Source organism: Seriola aureovittata, chromosome 2 (assembly GCF_021018895.1).
Source record: "Seriola aureovittata isolate HTS-2021-v1 ecotype China chromosome 2, ASM2101889v1, whole genome shotgun sequence".
In the NCBI taxonomy this organism is placed as follows: Eukaryota; Metazoa; Chordata; class Actinopteri; order Carangiformes; family Carangidae; genus Seriola; species Seriola aureovittata.
In genome coordinates this window covers 21,221,447-21,246,115 of record NC_079365.1, presented here as the reverse complement: position 1 = coordinate 21,246,115, position 24,669 = coordinate 21,221,447, and the positions used below count along the sequence as shown (strand labels likewise).

The 24,669-nt window shown below is 35.4% G+C and overlaps 1 protein-coding gene across 2 annotated transcripts in view; it reads left to right on the top strand.

The window, feature by feature from the left end:
- The window catches only part of LOC130175375 (potassium voltage-gated channel subfamily D member 3-like), an 80,175-nt gene extending 66,637 nt beyond the window's left edge, over window positions 1-13,538 (top strand). The window contains exons 4-7 of one of the 2 annotated variants that reach the window (XM_056385834.1): window positions 3,897-3,998; window positions 9,186-9,278; window positions 9,960-10,219; window positions 11,368-13,538. In XM_056385834.1, the coding sequence (XP_056241809.1) occupies window positions 3,897-3,998; window positions 9,186-9,278; window positions 9,960-10,219; window positions 11,368-11,623 (711 nt within the window). In that variant the 3' untranslated portion in view covers window positions 11,624-13,538. Of the gene's footprint in view, window positions 1-3,896; window positions 3,999-9,185; window positions 9,279-9,905; window positions 10,220-11,367 lie in introns of both variants that reach the window. The other variant, XM_056385826.1, reaches the window with a different exon arrangement.
- Window positions 13,539-24,669: the final 11,131 nt, after the last annotated feature.

The following is a 24,669-nucleotide window of genomic DNA, read 5'->3' as shown; positions in this document are numbered from 1 at the left end:
ATTATAAGTGAACGTGGTCGGACCACGACTGACGTTAGAGGCATGATTGGTGGGGTTCTACTATACAAGAGTTATTTACCTGAGAATCTTAAGGTTTTCAACTCATTGACTCTACAATAATATCGTCGGATCAATTTACTGGCCATAAAATAAATCAGATTTTAAATAAAAAAAACAACTATTTATGTTTAACTTTTTGTTAAATTTAGATTTAATCAGTGCCAGATTGTAGATTTCAGCAGTGAGGTTGGTGATCCTCTGATACTCATTGAAGACAGCAGACTGCCTTTGAAGTTAGAGATAATTATAAACCTGCTGTAAAAATGAAACCTAAACTATTGTAAAAAGAAGCCTTAATTGCACAACCAATTAAAACAAAATGAGTTCGGCAGTTAAACATTTGGTAGGTTTTAATGTTCAAATGAGAAATTCTCATTTTAATGTCAACGCTTAAATGTGTTAATTTGTTTTTTAACAGTCAAGCATTTTTCAGTATTGTTATTTTGGCTTACAGTAAAGCAAATCTGGATTTTATTTTTGATTTATATTTTATCGTGTATAAGTGCAGGTAATTAAGTTGTGATAGTAACATCAATAGATTGTAATGATTTCTCAACAATATGTGTATTCTCTGATCTAAAATCATTATAATATCAATTTTTTCATTATATCTCTAAACAAACATCTCGGTTATGATCCTGCTCACTGTAAATAAGCTGCACTTACGGGCTTGTTGCTGTGACAACAACGCCGGATGAATTTTTAACCAATGTTGAAGAAGCAGAAAATCCAGACTCATATTGTCAAACTGTCAACGATCTAGTCTGGATAACTCGGCAGTACGCGTACAAAGAACGGGGCCTTATTTAAATACTGAAGCACCAAGTGCATATTGATCTATGGTTGGAGATAGTAAATGCACTATTTACTTCTGTGGTGTTTTCTGAAAATTGCATTGCTCAGCTGTTGTCAGGAAATGAATAAACTTTGTTTTTTTCTGTTGAAACAAGCTCTGTTCTAGTGTAAGAATACATTTTTACTTTTTGAGCAACATGAGTTTTGTAGGGTTAAGGTTATCTGCTATCCAATTAAATTTGTTAAGCATTTATAATACTACACTGTTTCAGTTACATTTCCAATCAGGGTGGTGAGTAGGAACAACAAAACTTCATTTAGTGTCTCTTGAGTTTAGAACAAATGTTAAATGAATAAGTTTGGAGGTCAGCAAAAGCAGATCGTGACCTGGAAAAAGCCTGGTTTGCAGTTTGCAGTATGGTTGGAAAATAAATATATTTTCTTGCGGGGGAACTAATATTGATCCCTCTGTGACACCTTTATCAGCCATGTGGGGGCTTGACTTTAAACCATTGTGACTTAAACCCTGTCTCAATACTTCAGACTGGCTCTGAACTTGATCAAATTTGTCATGGTCACAGCTCAAGACCAAAATTTCATTAGTTCAGAATGTGGTTATAGAGTAGAGGTTTCCTAGACAAGAGCTGGGCTCAATGGACCATCACAGGAGACAGGATGCTCATCAGAACATCAGAGCTACCAGTTGCAGAGCTCTTGCACTTACAGAAGGATCAGAATTAGTTATTCTTTCATATTTTTTCCCTCCTTGTGTCGAGAAGAGCCTTTGATCAACAAGAAAAGTAGGAAGCGGATGACAGCACTTTTCACTTTCAAATTCATTCACTCTTTAACTAGAGCTTCGAAGAAAGAAGCAGGTCCAAAGCTGCCACCCAACCCCCCCCCCACCCACCCCCCCTCTCCTGTGTCTCTCCACTTTACACACTGCACACGTACATCCACGATCATTATTATTACATCTCAGTCTCCAGCATTCCTCACACATTCACAGGTACCTACAGTCTGACGGACAATTTCTGAGGCATCCAAACTAATTCCATTACTTTTGATTCACGCCTGGGAAGCAGAGATTGCTCCGTCTGTCTCCTGTTTCTGAAATGCATTTACTGGGGGGAAAGAAAGCAGCAGGACAAGGTTAAAGAAGTCTCTCACCTTACGTGTCCAGAAGCACCCGAGGCAACGGGTGTTTGTTATGGACTCGTCCCAATATCCTGTTCATTTAAAGAAATTGCCAATAGGATTTCTCTCTCATTTCCTGTTTGTCTCTCTCTGTCTCCATTCTGTTCTCCTATTTGTTTAAAGGATTTATCGTTTGTCTATTTGCTACACAGAGAAGAGAGAAAAGTTTCCACCAGTCCTTTTAAGAGTGCAATAAACTGATGGACGGTGGCAAACTGGCTTTGAAATTGAATTCATTTTACATTCAGCACACAGGTGCATTGTCATAAACTCAGCCTCTCATTGGCAGAAACACCACTAATGCAGTAAACCATCCATTAGCCATTAGCTGTGTGTCTCATTCGCTGACAGACTACATCAGCAGGTGGATTTGGCTTCACATTTCCAAATGTTATGTTTTTCCAAGTGTCAGCGTAGTTCTTGTTATTTATCATTTTCTGATGATTAATGGTGATTACTCATGGTTTAGTCTGAATCTTCAGCAGCATCCCTGATCCCAAGGATCAGTTTGAAATGCTTTAGACTGAGGGGCCCTGCAACTTGTTTCAAAAATTGCACTTTCAAGAGAGATATTCTTCATTATTCATTTGGATCCTCATTAGTTTGAGTTTGCTAGTCTTCCTGGGGTCCACATAAAATTATGATGAAAAACCAGCAGCAGTTTAAAATAACATGATATCAATGGAACAAGATAAGATGGTGAAAGAGAGAAAGTAATCTAAAAAAGACCCACACACACACACACAAAAAAAATAATAAAAAATAAAAAAAATCCCATCAAAATTATTGTTTTGTTTCAGTGAATTTTTTTTTTTTCATTATTCCATTCTGCAGTATGTGGCACAAAGGTATGCAGACACCCCTGTCCTCATTAGATCAACTAACAACTATTTTCATTACTGATTTAATCTGATACATGAAAAGATCATATGATAAAAAAAAACTCTTATTCTTGATCAATCAACCAGTCGTTTTGTGTATATATCTATATTTAGATATAAATCATAAAATAGAAAAAATGTTCACACAACACAGGTTTCCAATTTCCCAAGGTGGAATATTTAGATGTCTTTTTTGTCCAACCAACAGTCCAAAACTCCAAGATATACCCAGCAAAATAAGTTTTATAAATAATAAATAATAAAAATTACTGGATTAATCAACAAATTTTTTTGGCTTTTGTCCTCATATTCGTGTATGTTTGAGCTCCGCCTGTTCTTCATAGTTTGGGCTAGGACCCTCAGTTACAGTTATGCAAAATCCTATAGTATTTTAGATATTCTAGACAGTACCGAACTTCCAATTTTTAGCAACAGTTTGGGGAAGGCCCTTTCTTGGTTCAGCATGACAGTCCCCGTGAGCGCAAAGCCAGATCCATACAGAAATGATTTACAGAGTTTGGTGTGGAAGAACTTAAGTATCCTGCATGGAGCCTCGACTGGTATGAAACTGGTATGCAAATTGCAAGTCAGGCCCCATTGCGCATTACCACTGCTCTTATGAATGAATGGGAGCAAATGCAGCCTGCAGCCAGGTTACAAAATCTTGTGGAGAGATTTCCCAGAAGAGTGGGGGCGGTTATAGCAGCACATTAATGCTTGTGGTTTTGGAATTAAATGTTCAAAAATGACATATGGGTGTACTGTTTGGTGTCCATGAATTTTTGTCGTGTAGAAATCTTAAATTGTCACGGTAAAAGCAGTACAGTAGTAGCTGTGAAGAGCACTACAGAGTTTGGGTGATGAGTTGCCAGATTCACACCACTGAAAAAAGCGTTAGTCATCTTCTTTGACCTCCCGCCCACCCTGTCTGATGCTGCGACCTCTTCTTCTTCCCACGCCCAGAAAGCCAGACTGGCCAGGATAAGAATAGCCAAGTCCGGCAGCGCCAACGCCTTCCTCCAGAGCAAACGCAACGGAGTGCTCAACGAACTGCTGGAGCTGAAGGTGAGAAAGACCAATGACCCTCTCAACACAAAGAACCACCAACAGCAAAGTAGCGAGATGGGAAGTAACTTCAAACGTGTTCATTAAAAATGACATAAATGTCAGCAGATTGTAATTCAGTATGAGAGATTAATCATATTGTTCCTTGTCAAACAGCCATCTACTAATTATTTCAGTTCAGTGCAACTCAATAGCTTGGAAGCTAAACAATTCCACATCTGCAATACACACACACTAATATCTACACACACACAAAATGACAAACAATTACTTCCATAATTAAGCAAAGGACAATTTAAAAGTCATTTAGAGGCTATAAAAGAGCAGCAGAAGTTGGAGTCATTACATTCTTGTTATACAGAGCAGGGGTGATAGCAGAGGAGTTGCGCCAATAATCCTCCATGCGAGTGTTATCAGCGTAATCACACAAAGCACTTTACCTAGCTGTCCTCAGTCCTAGACTTGATTTAATCCATGTCTGTGAAAGTAGCAAGCTCAGACAACAGGGGTTGTTTTTACTTTACTTGCTTGCTCAGTAGTTTGTGGTGATAATTAGACTGCTAGTGCATTAAAGGAGGCTGCAGTAAACTTCAAAACTGCACCAGTGAACAGTGAGGCAGTGGGGGACACTATACCCTCACAGACTCCTGCTCCTACAAAACAACATGTTTTCTATCTTACCTCTTTTTTTTAAAAAAGATAAACAACTGGGGTTTTCTGTTTTGTTTGTATCTTAAACCTACAATAATTTAACACATTTTTCAGCAGATTGGGGGAAACAGAAACGACCTGTAAACACACCTGTTTATCAGCTTATAAATGATATGGCAATCTTGTTAGCAAACATTTGCCAAGGTACACATCCAGCTGACACAGAGCAACATTACCATTTATTTAAAGTGTGTCTCTGACCACCTAGCAAAAGTAAGTTAGCTAGTCAGTAATTGTGTCTGTCTGCTGTTTGGTGCTAAGCAGCCATTGTAAATATACTATAGTCAGTTTAAAGAAATTTTTTGTTTAATTTTGAATAAAAAATACTTATTGGCTTTCTTGCCAGGTATTACAGTAGATCAAGAAGTATAGAGCCAAAGCCAGGCAGTTAGCTTAGCTTAGCTTAGCATAGCATAAAGACTGTACACGGTGGCGAAACTGTTAGCATGGCTCTGTCTAGACTTCCAAAATACACCTACCTTTACTTTTAAGGTCACTAATGAATGCGTTGTATCTCATTTGTTTAGTTTATACACAAACATAAATGTAAAAAACGAAACGTTGTGGTTTTACTGGGAGTTATTTGAGGTTACCATGCGTTCTCCAAACAACCAGTTTCTTCTTTAAAAAAAAAAAAAACACGTACGCATTGAACAAATTAGATACAACACGTTACTTAGTAAACTTTAGAGACTAACTGTAGTGCAGTTTAACTTTTTAAAAGTTAGCTTTCCCCCTGCTTTCAGTTTTTATGCGAGGCTAAGCTAATTAGCTCCTGGCTCTAGCTCCATACTTAGTGCACAGTCATGAGAGTGGTATCAATCTTTTCATCTGACTCTGCAAGAAGGCAGGTAAGCTTATTTAAAAAAAAATGTCAAGCCACTTTTAAATGACACGCTCTTCTTTTTACGTCCACTTGCAGACATCAACCATCCAACTACTATGTTCTACTTCAATTTTTACTCGCACCCTTTTTGTTTTTTTAACTTGTCACCACCATGGAAAAATGTGTTTGGTAATGCATGAGCAAATTGCCTATATCCTTCCCATCCAGTCCATCACTCTTGCTTTCAGTCACACACTCCCCTCCTTGCAGATGGTTACTAAAATCCATTTGGATCTAATCGAGTCCAGTCTGAAAGCTCATGGGTGTCTGGAAGTGGTTAGAATTATCATATAAATGCCATCTGTGAGTGCTGAGCGACCCCCATCCCTCTGCGTGTCTGTGATGAGGCTGCCAGCGTCCTGGCGCATCAAATTATGGTAGTGTCACTGCTGTCTGTCAGTCAGCTGCGCTGCGTGGGTCTGGGGTGGGAGTGAGTCGGGATATATGACAAAATGAGTGGTTCTCTCATAACCTATAGTTAGATTAGAAGTTCACTGCAGCCTTTTTCAGTTTTCCCTGAAGGATTTTTTTCCTGAGGGTTATTTATTTGTTATCCAGATCGCAGGCTCATTATCATAGAGGGTGATTTGTGGATAATCCTGTTAAGTTTTATGATAATCTTGTATAAAAAAAGGCAGCACTGCTTTATCCCTTTGGGTGCTGTTTACTTAATTATCACTTTTCACATGAAGAGTGACAGGATTCCTTCATTTTCTCAGCCTGGCTGCATGACATCACAGACTTTTTTCCAGTGATTCAAACAGGTCTGGTGGTGTGCTCACCGACAACAGATAACCGAACCAATCAGATCTTTGTAGGAAAGGAGCGAGTGAGTCACAATCACATCATGTTCCTGTGCCAATACCAGGAAAATATCAACACATGTAGATGAGATCAGCCCAGCTATAGGAACGATCAATCGGCAATATGCATAAAATCCTCTGTTATGAATTGGTGCACATTCTGGAAAATCAATTTAGAAATGGTGATCGATAAAACAGCCAGTTGGGAATATGTTTTTTCAGCAAATTAAATAATTGACCAAAACAAATAAAGTTCTTCATCATTCAACCATAAAGCACTCAGAGATGTTAAAGGGATTCCTACCTTACCGCAGTATTACACTGCACTGTATGACAAAATTTCTGACAGTTGACAAATGTATATCATCTCACAGTATATATCGACATAGAATCCACCCCTAATGGGTTGTTACAAGTCAACATGGAGAAATAATAACTTAAATTGTATGAATGAAGTGAAATGAGTGAATGAAATCGCAATTCATTCTAATTATTAACCTAACGTTTTCTCGTCTTTTGTAACAGCAGCTTGTTTCCAGAACATCACGATGAGGGTTGGGCAATATGATTATCAACTTGGGGCATGTTACTACAAAACTGTAATCAATTAAATTTAAATTTAAAAAGTAATTATATTACTTATTAATAAGCCGCAAATGTAATGTAGTGCATTACTTTCCTTATTCAGCTCAAGTAAAAAGCTCCAAAGCCACACGTCATATCTTTTGTGTTTAACATGTATAGAAATAGAAAAGGGGACATTGTGCTTTAACAGGCAGCATTACCATTTGGAGGGATTTACTGACCACCAAGCAGTGAGCTTAGCCGCCTCAGTGACTGCACACAGCTCTCCAGAAATCCCAACCTTACAGAAAAGCAAGCCGAGCTAGAACATTCATGGACCAGTCTAGTGTTTAATGGATAGATAAATAAGGTATCTATCTATCTATCCATCCATCCATCCATCCACCCATCCATCCATCCATCAAACACAGACTAATCTGATATTAACCTTCTGTCAAACTCCAGGTAAAACAGACAACGAGCAGACTCCCAAACATCTAACGGATGTGTTACTGGGATTAGTAACATAGTATTCCCTCAGCACTGATGATGATGATGATGATGATGATGATAATGTCATGAGACAACAGAAATTTGTCAATTCCCAGAGCTTTTTTCCATTTTGAATACACTAAAGATACTGTACCTACGTCATTGTGGGTAATTCTGCAAATCAATGAGTGGCACTGATTTATGACATGATTTTAAAGTGCACCTTTAAATTTACACCATCTTTCTGATGAATAACCTTGATGCAAGACTGAATACTATGTGTCTGAAAGTCACATGTCATTCATTTCCTAGTAGGAAATCTTTTTAAAGCTGGGGGGAAATAAATATGTCAGGCAGCTATGGAGTACCAAGAAACCTTATTTATCACATTCAAAAGGTGTCTCTTATTTAAATCAATACAAAAAGATCATCAAAAAATGTGAGATGGTCATGCAGGAACATGATATGGTGCTGGATACAGGCGATTTGATGAAGAGCAGAGTTATTCTCCATTAGTAATTGAGTAACCTGACTTAATTCTTATTAAGATATTAAGGTAAGAGAAACTTCCTTGGTGGTCTTATCTTTACAATTAGGTTAACGTAGTCAGGATCACATTACAGATGAAATGCAGCGAATCAGCTTCTTTATTTGATTACACGATAAGAACTTTGAGCCTTGACAAATGTCTGAGACAGTCTCTACAGCTCTATAGCTCTATAGCTATACAATATCTTTGACAGCGCCTCTGCCAGAGGGTAAATCCACACATTGAGACATCAGAGGGCGTACTGTTCTCATGCTCACGTCGCTGTATTGTTCATGTGTCTGGAATCTGAATGAAGAGTCCTTGGGCTGGATCGCCTCCTACCCAAATCCTTTGTGTAACAGTGTGCGCTGCGGGGAGAGAATTAATTTGTTTTCAGTTTTCATGTTATTTGGCAATTGTGATTACTTTGAGACGAAGCTGCATTGGAGCCTGAGCTTTGAAACCAAGTCCCATTTGGAGAAATACCAAAAAATGGTTCTGTAAGTTTCTGCTTTTTGCAACTCTGCTGTTTTTCCTATTTCTGAAGCTTCATACATCAATAACTGTTCAGCTGCCTGAAGGATCAAATAACGCTCAGTGGTACCTACTTAGATAATCAACGAGGAGCTGGCAACAGCACAGTTTTAGAATTTATGTGTTATTAGTTGAAATAAAGTGTAAGAGGAAGTTGTTTTTGCAGCATGCTTACCAAACCATTGGCAATAACAGTATTAATGACACAAAAGATTCACCATAGAGAAACTAAATTACAAACAAACCACTTGCTAAGGCAGGCCCAAAGCTGAAGGATCAATTCACACCAAGCAGAAATGTGGTCTGTTATGTAACTAATTGGCCAGTAAATTATTTGAAAGCCAGCAGCAGGAGTTGTGGGATACCTGCTCATAATGGAAATGAGAGTGAAATCAACAAGCACGAGGCAAGATAGTTCAGGAGAAAATGAGATACATGAAGCGAAACGGAAGCATCACATCACTGACTTTTCATCAGTGGTGACAAAGTTCGTTTACAGATTCTTCTGTAAATATCAAAGAGTCAACACAACACAATTTGTCAACTTAACCAATGTTTGTGTGTGTGTGTGTGTGTGTGTGTGTGTGTGTGTGTGTGTGTGTGTGTGTGTGTGTGTGTGTGTGTGTGTGTGTGTGTGTGTGTGTGTGTGTGTGTGTGTGTCTGCTCAGGGTACAGAGGAGGATGAGCAGAAGCTGAACAAGCCCATTTCTCTGTTGGAGAGCCAACACCACCACCTACTGCACTGTCTGGAGAAAACCACTGTGAGTGCACTTTTCTCAACACGTTCATCTTGTATGCCCACTACCTATATCTGTGTGTATATGTACACTTGCATATAAATTTGAGGCATAAGCCGATCAGTTAGGTTTAAAAGATGTATTCACTGTCATTAAAAAGGACTGTACCATGATAATAATACTTTACACCGTCCAAAAGTTGCCTTGTCACAAGCTTCTGCTTGGCACTGTCTTACCCTTTAGCTCCCAAATCCTCCAAAGCACATCTAAAGAGAGTCTCCAGGGAGTTTTATGAAGCCCAAAAATGTCGATCACTGTGACAGGGATGTTTTCCCTCTTGTCGAATCTGTGCTTCAGAATCAGTTGGCAAAAATGGTTCACAATGTTTACATGACAGTTTGACACTTCTCACGAGACACTGGGTGTAAACAGATGTTAATCCACTGTCTGCACACAGGGATTTGGGTTTTAGAGCTACTGTTTTGCAAAAGGTTTTGGGTTGGCCTTCCAGTGAGTCATTATACTAAATAGGCTATGTGCATGAGATTGTAAATGATAGTTTTACTAATATCTTATTATTATAATCACTATTAATTACTTGACTTTGTTGTAGTGTATTTATTTGTAATCTCATATCATACTTCATTCCAGGCTCTTCCTACTCCCTGTTTTTCCTTCATCCATCATCCTCTCTCCTCTCTCCAGGCTCATGAGTTTGTGGACGAGCAGCTGTACGAGCAGAACTGTTTAGAAACAGCGCTGCAGACCTACCCCTCACGTAGCCCCTCTATATCCAGCCACAACAGTGCTGTGGGTACCTGCTGTGGCCGCAGAGTTAAAGGGAACACTCCTCTGCCCAATGCCAGCACGCCCTCCGCCCATCCCATCCCAACACACCAGGGCCCCCTGCAGGAGCTCAGCGCCATCCACATACAATGTGGTGACCTCCCATCCCACACCGCCAGGTGAATCTCAACAGCAGAAACACACAGAGGCACACCAGCAGCATCAAACGGGAGACAGAGGCTGAATAATGCCAACTTTGCTCGGGGAAAAACTGAGCTGCCCACAATATTTCGACTTAAAGGACTGCAAGTCCATGACGAATTTTTCAATTTTATCCACCTAGATTTTTAGATACTCTATCCATCTCTGTGCTGTTATATTTGAAAACCTCATAGTGTCTTTTTCAGAAACACTCCAGAAAATCCCTGGAGTTTATTCAGTGAATGTCAGAGGATAGTCCACATCTACTGATCTACCCTCCACTAGACGAGGAAAAGATGAATGAAATTAAAACAAAATACCTAGATCTCTGCATAAGATACACGTCAGCAGACATCTTGTGACTTCAGATTGGGTGTGTGTTCAGGAAAGGTGTATTTTCTCCCACAAATGACAGTGAGGTCTGTGGATTGTCTAGAGAAATCAGGACATGGTTTCTTTGAAGTTTTGAGCACCACAAACAAAATCCCATTCTATTCCTTTATCAAGAGATAAAACTGAACCCGTTTAATGGTAGATACAACCAAAGGTGGTGTAAGAAAAATGTCTCTAGTAATTTGGATTAAGTGACTTCGACGCATGTTTAAAAAAAAAAAAAAAAGAAGTGTAATATACAATGCAGTCACTAGAGGGGGCTGTAGGAATTTGTACAATATAATCTGTGAATCCTTTGACATAATCTCTCTCAATTTCCAAATTAAATTAGATTTAGAAGTGTGATGATGTTTTTGCCTGAACTTGCATTATAATTACAGTTTAAAAAGTTATTAGTTATCTTATTAAAAAAATATATCAGTTATGTATGATGATTAACAATAACAGTTAATGAGAAGTTAATCGATGATTATAACAAACAGTAATAAATAACACGCGCAGTGATTCACTTTAATATCATATAAGTGGCAGTGGATGTTAAGGCCACATAATATGCAGCAATTGCTATTTAAGGAGTCCTGCAAATAACATGTAAACAGTGTTATCTCATATGATTCAATTGAAAAGCGAGATTACCCGTGTTTCAACAAAATGCTGTGTTCACATAGTCTGGGTACATTATACAGCTGCTGATAGTCTCTCTGTCTTTCTCTCGCTCTCTCTCTTTCTGTAGTCGATCAAACCTCAACCTGAAAACCGACGACAGCGGCAGGATCAACTGCAAAGGTGGCCGAATCACCACAGCAATCATCAGCCTCCCGACGCCCCCCGCTTTGACCCCTGATGGCGACGGCCTCCATGGGCCACCGCAGAGGAGGCCTCCCCCACCCCCGGGTCTCCCGGCACCCCCGGGTCTCCCGGCACCCCCGAGCATCCAGACCACAACGAGCTCAGCTGGCACCAATATCGTCAAAGTCTCTGCTCTGTGACTCTCTAGGTGACGATGCAGGTCAGCACAGCGGGAGAAGTAGTAAAGAAGAAGAAAATGAAGAGGAGGAGTAGGATGGACAATGATGGACGCACCACATCCTGTCTCACAGGGTCAACAGGAAGAGCACTGTACTCCAGAAGAGTCACCAGTTGATGTTTAAGAGAAGACAGATGATGTGGAGACATTACTGAGGTAGAGGATTGTAGATATGTGAACCGAGAATCACGCACTCGTCTTGTCGTGTATGTACAGTAGATACGGACAAAATCGCTGCATTTCTAATAGTTTCTAACAGCAGTACAGATGTTTTACAGCAAGTACTGTGAAAAAGATTGAAAGACATTGTGCAATTAGCATATTCGTACATCAGCAGATGCTGTCAACATGCCACAAATTCACAGTAAATTTAAAGTGAATTCCCGGTGAAATAGTGAAAGGAGTATTTTGTTGACTTTAAATGTGTTTGAAGAAAGACAAAGAAGTGTTGACTGTGTTTACTTGAATTTGATTGGTCTTGTTTGTGTTATGTGTTGTTTGTCTTAAGTATTTTGCGGAAAAAAAGAGAAATTGAAAACAGTTTTAGTTTTCTTTACAGCATCATTTGAAAAGTCACAACATCCGATGCTAATAGTTTGAAGTGTCTGAAACTGAAAAGAGTGGGGGGTTTTTCTTTGTTTTTGTAGGAAAATTGTCTCTGTTCATCATGTCAAAGACTCAAGCCAAACTGTGCTGTTTAGTTCCTTCATGTTTCAATTTCTCACTAGAGATTGACTGCAGGGAGTGAGGCTGACCTGACACTGTCCTTATGACTTTATAGGTTTTCATACTGAGGTGAAACAAGACAGTGGTTCTCAACCTGATGGTCAAAACCCCTGAAATGGCCACAAAATGACTTTCAAGTCAAGGTTTGATATTTTCATTGAAGGATAAGGCCATTTCATTTCCTTATTCTACATTTTTCCTATTGTCAGCAAATCATATGAAAAGACCAGATCTTTGTGATTGCTTCACAAATTCATAGTTAAAATTTTTTTAAGTGATTCCCTGTAACAGCTGGACACTGTAGTTTTTAGCAAACATATGTAAAACAAGAGTAAGTACTGTATTTCTTGGGGACTATTTTCAGATGGGGATTCATAGAAAACCAGTGCTCATGTTTATCAAGGTGAAGGAACATGTCACAGTGCAATGGTGTAGTTCAATTACACATTGACAATGTTATAGTAATGGAATGAATACTTTTAACAGACAGCTTTATAAAGTGTCAAAACAGATGCAGCAGAACCAGAGATTATTTGATGGAGATTCATGGAACAGAGAACTCAGCAATATCAGGCTGTACTTACACAGACAATGCGTGTTAGTTGGATAAATTCACTGTTGGTTTTGGTTTTAGGATTTGTTGACAATAAGGAAAACTACCAATCGCCTTATCCTTTAAAGAAATTAAATACTCACAGTATTTTTACTATATGAATATACAAGCCTATTTATATGAATGTAATTTGTTGCTTTTTGCTCGGTGGAAAAATAAAAAGCTGTCATTCTTAATGCTTCCTCCACTCACCAACTATTGTAGGCTGAGAAAGAAAATGAAAAAATGAAATTACAATGTGTATATTCCTCTTGAGCACGAGTAGGCATTTTAGGTACTGAGTGCCAAAAAGGTTGAGTGCCACTGTGACATCAAACAATCGTCTGGAGTGTTACAGGAACAGGGCCAATTCAGTGTTCAATTCTACTAAAGCTGTAACTAAAAACCTAAACTGAAACATGATAATCAAAATGTTTTAAAATGGAGGGGAAATGGTTAAATATGCACTGAACTGGATGGAGAATCACCATCTCACTTTCCTGTGTTTTTACCTTTGGATCAGCTTTAAGAAAGCAGAAAAATAAACTGATCAATACAACACAGTGCTCTCCGAGCTGTTTTCTGGTATGTCCTTTGGTGCCCTAGTTTACCGCCTTTAGTGATACCCATTTGTGTCTCAAGTTAAATAGATTGTCACTGAAAAGATTGGAAAGATATTTCACCACTGGCTACAGTGGATGCATGGGGTGTGTAGGACGTATGTATCTATGTTGGCAATCAGAAATTAACAAAAAATAAATATTAATATTAAACAATAACTTGAATTAATATTAAAATTATCTTCTGGGCACCATCATGGATCTTTGATTAACAGTTAACTTAATATGCACAACCAGAATTTCCCTATCAATAGTTAGGGAAGGTTCTGCAGAGTAGAGGTCAGCAACATTCCCTCATCATTAAACAGACCAGCAGGTGTACTCAAAGGTATTTATTCACAAGATCACAAAGGTAAAACACACAATATTTAGTGACTTGTGTGTGTGTGTGTGTGTGTGTGTGTGTGTGTGTGTGTGTGTGTGTGTGTGTGTGTGTGTGCGCACTTGTGGTGGTGGTGGTGGTGGTGGGGGGGGGGGGGGGTAGACAGTTGAGGCCTAAGTAAGCGAGATGACAAATAAAATGGCAGTAAACAAAGGAAACTACTATACCAGGTTAAGCCTAGTCAAGGTTAATCAGTCCCTGGAAAAAGAGAAATCCTCTCCAGAGTTGAAGACTTGTGTGGCTCCCTGGTGGAGTATAAGTCTGTCTGGCCTCTGTGTCTGAGGAGGCTGGACAACCCTTGGTTGTCCTTGCCGAGTTACCCACTCGATGCTAACTATGCTTCGTCGCTCTTTTTGCTAAAATCAGTTTTCAGACTTCGTGTTGTAGCTGCTGGCGCTAAACTCTTGATTCTCTTAGACAGGGACTTGCGCTGCTGCCATTGAGAAAGAGTGCAGTGCAGCAGTCTGTTGTGAGCAGGCCTGCAGAGAAGAGGTTCCAGGTAACAGCAGTGCTAACCTGGTGCTGAGAGCGTTTGCTCCTGGGTGAAAGAACCAGAGAGAGGGAACAAAGCACAGCTGGGTCTTGTTGGCTTAGTGACACCTTAGGTCTCATGTCAAAAAGTGTTACAGCAATACTAGCTGGTTTTTAGGTCCCTGGGTGGGTTTCACACCCACGTGTGAAAGGTGAAGGATTCTGTGGGACTGAGTTGAAATTTTAAATGTGTACACAAGTACAATTGTGCTAAAAATAAGATAGTTTGACAAAACCATCCCAACTCAAGGTCCAGTTACTTACTTTTCCCAGAGCATTCAACCACATAACACTAATTTTGCTCAACATTTGCTCCAATTTGTATCAGAGATGCTATAACTTGTAAGTCAGTGACAATAAAATGTGCTATAGATACGACAACAGCTACTGAGCTTAAGAGATGCATCTCCATGATAACTGAGCAAATTCCAGATGTGATGGAAAAACCTTGTGATATAACAGAGAAAGCAACAGAAAAAGCCAGTGAATGGCCTGTGACTTGGGATCATTTTGTCAAAGTAGTATTTCCTAGGTTAATAAGAAATCGATGCTCCAGAACAAGAAGCAAATCTCCATTGGTTAATCTTAGCAATGTCCACAAGATGGCAGCAAAGATTGACTGAAAATGAACTGAACCCTGGTCTGGTTTATAGCCTTACTCCTGTGTGTGGATATTATTTATATGCCTACCTGCTACACATTGTTGCTCATTTGATGTTGATAGACGCCTGGTGTTTGGAATAGTTTGTGACTACTTGCCAAGTATGCTATGGTTATATGTATCAAATAAACAAAGTGTTTATTTGTCCTTTGGTTTCTGTTTGTTTTGCTAAAAGTGAAAGCTACCTTCATGTGTTCTTCGATCATGGAAGTGAAGTTGTTTTTGGCTGTATTGGTACACTTTGTGTTGCATTTCTGTATTCTGTCATGTTTAAAAACCGAGGTGAAAGCTTTGTGCCAAAATGGTCACTTTTCCATCCTCTGAGTACTTTCTATGCTGCTATATAAAAAATTAAAAACCCTTTAGATAATTTTTCTTCTCACAGTTATTGCTAAAAATAATGAGGGTCTGCTCAGTCATGGTGTTCATAACTCGGATCTTGGTTTCCACCGAAACAGTATCTACACATTAGGGCTTTGTGCAGTATCATAAATGACCGTCATGCTTCATCAGTTTTTTTTTAGAGAAAGCACTTCTCTCACACCAGTATGACTACTGTACCATGACTACTCATCATTATACGATGGACTTGAATTCATAAAGGCATTGTGGGGGGTCACTTTTTTTAAAAAGTCTTGGCATTGCTGTTTGTGTTGTTTCTTATCTTTTTATCCTTTTGAACTGAGCTTTTCTGTCTGTTTGCTGTGTATACAGTATTCTGTCAGTTTGTTTGTTACGACTATGAAATGTCAGATGAAAATTAAAACCTGCCACAGAAATTCAAGCGTCATCTTTCTTCTTGCTCCTGACACCAACATGGAAGTAGCTGATTGCGGAAAGTGGTTTTAAAATATGCACAGATTTAAATTAAATGTATTTTAAGAGAATATTGTCAGATACCATCTTTCATGTGCAGTTCTAAGAGGACAAGTACACAGAGAGCAAATTACATTATTTAATAAGGGAACTCTGCTCTTGCACAGAGTTGAAGGACTGCATTAGACACAGAAAAAGAATAGTCAAAATCAAAGCTGCAGAGGCAGAGATGTCGTCAGGTAATCTCTCTATTGTACTTCACTATATCTCTATTAGTCCCTGGTCTGGCTCAAGCGCCACAAATGCCAGCATCTTTCAAGCTCCATGCTGCAGTTTGAAACATAAGCTTTCTGTTACAAATGTTTAGTCTCGAACCCATGACAGGTGCACTTTAAATGTTCTATATAAACAGAATACTGTGAAAACATTGTAGCCAATTTAGATGTTTAGATTCTTATTCATCATGTAATATCATCAGGGAGTTGTGTGATCAGTCCAAAATTCATTCTGCAGCATGAGACAACATGAAAATTATTTTTTAAGGCTTTTTGTGGCAGTTCCACATAACCACATGCTGCTTACTTGTAAATGTAAGAGCCTATCTATACGTGTGCATGTGTCACTAGATAGCAGTGTAGTTCACCTTTTTTCTGTACAGTATAAGAGACGAAACATTTTCTATATATGGTTATTGAGTATTTTATTATCATTGCTCTTTTAAAACATCTAATTAATCTAAAGTTAACTATTATTATACCATTCACTATATCAAGATAAACATTTAACACTTTTAACAGGTAAATAATTATGCCTTACTATACTGTATCGTTTTTATGACGTTTTTATGCCTTACTATACTATGACGTTTTTGACTTTTTGTGCCTTACTTTACTATGTCGTTTTTATGACTTTCTATGCCTTACTATACTGTATCGTTTTTATGACGTTTTTATGCCTTACTATACTATGATGTTTTTATGACTTTTTATGCCTTACTATACTATGACGTTTTTATGCCTTATTATACTATGACTTTTTATGCCTTACTATACTATGACGTTTTTATGATTTTTTATGCCTTATTATACTATGACTTTTTATGCCTTACTATACTATGACGTTTTTATGACTTTTTATGCCTTACTATACTACAACGTTTTTATGACTTTTTATGCCTTACTATACTATGTCGTTTTTATGACTTTTTATGCCTTACTATACTATGACCTTTTATGCCTTACTATACTATGTCGTTTTTAAGACTTTTTATGCCTTACTATACTATGACGTTTTTATGACTTTTTATGCCTTATTATACTATGACTTTTTATGCCTTACTATACTATGACGTTTTTATGACTTTTTATGCCTTACTGTACTATGACATTTTTATGACTTTTTATGCCTTACTGTACTATGACATTTTTATGACTTTTTATGCCTTACTATACTGACATTTTTATGTCTTTTTATGCCTTACTATACTATGACTTTTTCTGCCTTACTATACTATGAATTTTTATGACTTTTCATACATTACTATACTACATCGTTTTTATGACTTTTTATGCCTTACTATACTATGACGTTTTTATGACTTTTTATGCCTTACTATACTATGACCTTTTATGCCTTACTATACTATGACGTTTTTATGACTTTTTATGCCTTACTGTACTATGACGTTTTTATGACTTTTTATGCCTTACTGTACTATGACATTTTTATGACTTTTTATGCCTTACTGTACTATGACATTTTTATGACTTTTTATGCCTTACTATACTGACATTTTTATGTCTTTTTATGCCTTACTATACTATGACTTTTTCTGCCTTACTATACTATGACTTTTTCTGCCTTACTATACTATGAATTTTTATGACTTTTCATGCATTACTATACTACATCGTTTTTATGACATTTTATGCCTTACTATACTATGACTTTTTATGCCTTACTATACTATGACGTTTTTATGACTTTTTATGCCTTACTATACTATGACCTTTTATGCCTTACTATACTATGTCGTTTTTAGGACTTTTTATGCCTTACTATACAATGACCTTTTATGCCTTACTATACTATGTCGTTTTTAGGACTTTTTATGCCTTACTATACTATGTCGTTTTTAAGACGTTTTATGCCTTACTATACTAGGACGTTTTTATGACTTTTTATGCCTTACTATACTATGACTTTTTATGCCTGACTATACTATGTTGTTTTTATGACTTTTTATGCCTTACTATACTATGACGTTTTTATGACTTTTTATGCCTTATTATACTATGACTTTTTATGCCTTACTATACTATGACGTTTTTATGACTTTTTATGCCTTACTGTACTATGACGTTTTTATGACTTTTTATGCCTTACTGTACTATGACGTTTTTATGACTTTTTATGCCTTATTATACTATGACTTTTTATGCCTTACTATACTATGACGTTTTTATGACTTTTTATGCCTTACTATACTATGAATTTTTATGACTTTTCATGCATTACTATACTACATCGTTTTTATGACTTTTTATGCCTTACTATACTATGACTTTTTATGCCTTACTATACTATGACGTTTTTATGACTTTTTATGCCTTACTATACTATGACCTTTTATGCCTTACTATATTATGTCGTTTTTAGGACTTTTTATGCCTTACTATACTATGACCTTTTATGCCTTACTATACTATGACGTTTTTATGACTTTTTATGCCTTACTATACTATGACCTTTTATGCCTTACTATATTATGTCGTTTTTAGGACTTTTTATGCCTTACTATACTATGACCTTTTATGCCTTACTATACTATGTCGTTTTTAGGACTTTTTATGCCTTACTATACATGACGTTTTTATGACTTTTTATGCCTTACTATACTATTACTTTTTATGCCTTACTATACTATGTCGTTTTTATGACTTTTTATGCCTTACTATACTATGTCGTTTTTATGACTTTTTATGCCTTACTATACTATGACCTTTTATGCCTTACTATACTATGTTGTTTTTATGACTTTTTATGCCTTACTGTACTATGACGTTTTTGTGACTTTTTATGCCTTACTATACTTATGTCTTTATGACTTTTTATGCCTTACTATACTATGACTTTTTCTGCTTTACTATACTATGTAGTTTTTATGACTTTTATGTCTTACTATACTATGACTTTTTATGCCTTACTATACTATGTTGTTTTTATGACTTTTTATGGCTTACTATACTAAGTCCTTTTATGACTTTCTGTGCCTTACTATACTATGACTTTTTATGCCTTACTATACTGTATCGTTTTTATGACGTTTTTATGCCTTACTATACTATGACGTTTTTGACTTTTTGTGCCTTACTTTACTATGTCGTTTTTATGACTTTCTATGCCTTACTATACTGTATCGTTTTTATGACGTTTTTATGCCTTACTATACTATGATGTTTTTATGACTTTTTATGCCTTACTATACTATGACGTTTTTATGCCTTATTATACTATGACTTTTTATGCCTTACTATACTATGACGTTTTTATGATTTTTTATGCCTTATTATACTATGACTTTTTATGCCTTACTATACTATGACGTTTTTATGACTTTTTATGCCTTACTATACTACAACGTTTTTATGACTTTTTATGCCTTACTATACTATGTCGTTTTTATGACTTTTTATGCCTTACTATACTATGACCTTTTATGCCTTACTATACTATGTCGTTTTTAAGACTTTTTATGCCTTACTATACTATGACGTTTTTATGACTTTTTATGCCTTATTATACTATGACTTTTTATGCCTTACTATACTATGACGTTTTTATGACTTTTTATGCCTTACTGTACTATGACATTTTTATGACTTTTTATGCCTTACTGTACTATGACATTTTTATGACTTTTTATGCCTTACTATACTGACATTTTTATGTCTTTTTATGCCTTACTATACTATGACTTTTTCTGCCTTACTATACTATGACGTTTTTATGACTTTTCATACATTACTATACTACATCGTTTTTATGACTTTTTATGCCTTACTATACTATGACGTTTTTATGACTTTTTATGCCTTACTATACTATGACCTTTTATGCCTTACTATACTATGACGTTTTTATGACTTTTTATGCCTTACTGTACTATGACGTTTTTATGACTTTTTATGCCTTACTATACTATGACCTTTTATGCCTTACTATACTATGTCGTTTTTAAGACTTTTTATGCCTTACTATACTATGACGTTTTTATGACTTTTTATGCCTTATTATACTATGACTTTTTATGCCTTACTATACTATGACGTTTTTATGACTTTTTATGCCTTACTGTACTATGACACTTTTATGACTTTTTATGCCTTACTGTACTATGACATTTTTATGACTTTTTATGCCTTACTATACTGACATTTTTATGACTTTTTATGCCTTACTATACTATGACTTTTTCTGCCTTACTATACTATGAATTTTTATGACTTTTCATACATTACTATACTACATCGTTTTTATGACTTTTTATGCCTTACTATACTATGACGTTTTTATGACTTTTTATGCCTTACTATACTATGACCTTTTATGCCTTACTATACTATGACGTTTTTATGACTTTTTATGCCTTACTATACTATGACGTTTTTATGACTTTTTATGCCTTACTGTACTATGACATTTTTATGACTTTTTATGCCTTACTGTACTATGACATTTTTATGACTTTTTATGCCTTACTATACTGACATTTTTATGTCTTTTTATGCCTTACTATACTATGACTTTTTCTGCCTTACTATACTATGAATTTTTATGACTTTTCATACATTACTATACTACATCGTTTTTATGACTTTTTATGCCTTACTATACTATGACGTTTTTATGACTTTTTATGCCTTACTATACTATGACCTTTTATGCCTTACTATACTATGACGTTTTTATGACTTTTTATGCCTTACTGTACTATGACGTTTTTATGACTTTTTATGCCTTACTGTACTATGACATTTTTATGACTTTTTATGCCTTACTGTACTATGACATTTTTATGACTTTTTATGCCTTACTATACTGACATTTTTATGTCTTTTTATGCCTTACTATACTATGACTTTTTCTGCCTTACTATACTATGACTTTTTCTGCCTTACTATACTATGAATTTTTATGACTTTTCATGCATTACTATACTACATCGTTTTTATGACTTTTTATGCCTTACTATACTATGACTTTTTATGCCTTACTATACTATGACGTTTTTATGACTTTTTATGCCTTACTATACTATGACCTTTTATGCCTTACTATACTATGTCGTTTTTAGGACTTTTTATGCCTTACTATACAATGACCTTTTATGCCTTACTATACTATGTCGTTTTTAGGACTTTTTATGCCTTACTATACTATGTCGTTTTTAAGACGTTTTATGCCTTACTATACTATGACGTTTTTATGACTTTTTATGCCTTACTATACTATGACTTTTTATGCCTGACTATACTATGTTGTTTTTATGACTTTTTATGCCTTACTATACTATGACGTTTTTATGACTTTTTATGCCTTATTATACTATGACTTTTTATGCCTTACTATACTATGACGTTTTTGTGACTTTTTATGCCTTACTATACTTATGTCTTTATGACTTTTTATGCCTTACTATACTATGACTTTTTCTGCTTTACTATACTATGTAGTTTTTATGACTTTTATGTCTTACTATACTATGACTTTTTATGCCTTACTATACTATGTTGTTTTTATGACTTTTTATGGCTTACTATACTAAGCCCTTTTATGACTTTCTGTGCCTTACTATACTATGACTTTTTATGCCTTACTATACTGTATCGTTTTTATGACGTTTTTATGCCTTACTATACTATGACGTTTTTGACTTTTTGTGCCTTACTTTACTATGTCGTTTTTATGACTTTCTATGCCTTACTATACTGTATCGTTTTTATGACGTTTTTATGCCTTACTATACTATGATGTTTTTATGACTTTTTATGCCTTACTATACTATGACGTTTTTATGCCTTATTATACTATGACTTTTTATGCCTTACTATACTATGACGTTTTTATGATTTTTTATGCCTTATTATACTATGACTTTTTATGCCTTACTATACTACAACGTTTTTATGACTTTTTATGCCTTACTATACTACAACGTTTTTATGACTTTTTATGCCTTACTATACTATGTCGTTTTTATGACTTTTTATGCCTTACTATACTATGACCTTTTATGCCTTACTATACTATGTCGTTTTTAAGACTTTTTTATGCCTTACTATACTATGACGTTTTTATGACTTTTTATGCCTTATTTACTATGACTTTTTATGCCTTACTATACTATGACGTTTTTATGACTTTTTATGCCTTACTGTACTATGACATTTTTATGACTTTTTATGCCTTACTGTACTATGACATTTTTATGACTTTTTATGCCTTACTATACTGACATTTTTATGTCTTTTTATGCCTTATTATACTATGACTTTTTATGCCTTACTATACTATGACTTTTTATGACTTTTTATGCCTTACTATACTACAACGTTTTTTATGACTTTTTATGCCTTACTATACTATGTCGTTTTTATGACTTTTTATGCCTTACTATACTATGACCTTTTATGCCTTACTATACTATGTCGTTTTTAAGACTTTTTTATGCCTTACTATACTATGACGTTTTTATGACTTTTTATGCCTTATTATACTATGACTTTTTATGCCTTACTATACTATGTCGTTTTTTATGACTTTTTATGCCTTACTGTACTATGACATTTTTATGACTTTTTATGCCTTACTGTACTATGACATTTTTATGACTTTTTATGCCTTACTATACTGACATTTTTATGTCTTTTTATGCCTTACTATACTATGACTTTTTCTGCCTTACTATACTATGAATTTTTACGACTTTTCATACATTACTATACTACATCGTTTTTATGACTTTTTAGGCCTTACTATACTATGACGTTTTTATGACTTTTTATGCCTTACTATACTATGACCTTTTATGCCTTACTATACTATGACGTTTTTATGACTTTTTATGCCTTACTATTACTATGACGTTTTTATGACTTTTTATGCTTACTATACTGTATCGTTTTTATGACATTTTTATGACTTTTTATGCTTACTATACTATGAATTTTTATGACTTTTTATGACTTTTTATGACTTTTTATGACTTTTCATGCATTACTATACTATGAATTTTTATGACTTTTTAATGCCTTACTATACTATGACTTTTTCTGCCTTACTATACTATGAATTTTTATGACTTTTCATGCATTACTATACTACATCGTTTTTATGACATTTTATGCCTTACTATACTATGACTTTTTATGCCTTACTATACTATGACGTTTTTATGACTTTTTATGCCTTACTATACTATGACCTTTTATGCCTTACTATACTATGTCGTTTTTAGGACTTTTTATGCCTTACTATACAATGACCTTTTATGCCTTACTATACTATGTCGTTTTTAGGACTTTTTATGCCTTACTATACTATGTCGTTTTTAAGACGTTTTATGCCTTACTATACTATGACGTTTTTATGACTTTTTAATGCCTTACTATACTATGACTTTTTATGCCTGACTATACTATGTTGTTTTTATGACTTTTTATGCCTTACTATACTATGACGTTTTTATGACTTTTTATGCCTTATTATACTATGACTTTTTATGCCTTACTATACTATGACGTTTTTATGACTTTTTATGCCTTACTGTACTATGACGTTTTTATGACTTTTTATGCCTTACTGTACTATGACGTTTTTATGACTTTTTATGCCTTATTATACTATGACTTTTTATGCCTTACTATACTATGACGTTTTTATGACTTTTTATGCCTTACTATACTATGAATTTTTATGACTTTTCATGCATTACTATACTACATCGTTTTTATGACTTTTTATGCCTTACTATACTATGACTTTTTATGCCTTACTATACTATGACGTTTTTATGACTTTTTATGCCTTACTATACTATGACCTTTTATGCCTTACTATATTATGTCGTTTTTAGGACTTTTTTATGCCTTACTATACTATGACCTTTTATGCCTTACTATACTATGACGTTTTTATGACTTTTTATGCCTTACTATACTATGACCTTTTATGCCTTACTATATTATGTCGTTTTTAGGACTTTTTTATGCCTTACTATACTAAGCCCTTTTATGACTTTCTATGCCTTACTATACTATGTCGTTTTTAGGACTTTTTTATGCCTTACTATACATGACGTTTTTATGACTTTTTATGCCTTACTATACTATTACTTTTTATGCCTTACTATACTATGTCGTTTTTAATGACTTTTTATGCCTTACTATACTATGTCGTTTTTATGACTTTTTATGCCTTACTATACTATGACCTTTTATGCCTTACTATACTATGTTGTTTTTATGACTTTTTATGCCTTACTGTACTATGATGTTTTTGTGACTTTTTATGCCTTACTATACTTATGTCTTTATGACTTTTTATGCCTTACTTTACTATGACTTTTTCTGCTTTACTATACTATGTAGTTTTTATGACTTTTATGTCTTACTATACT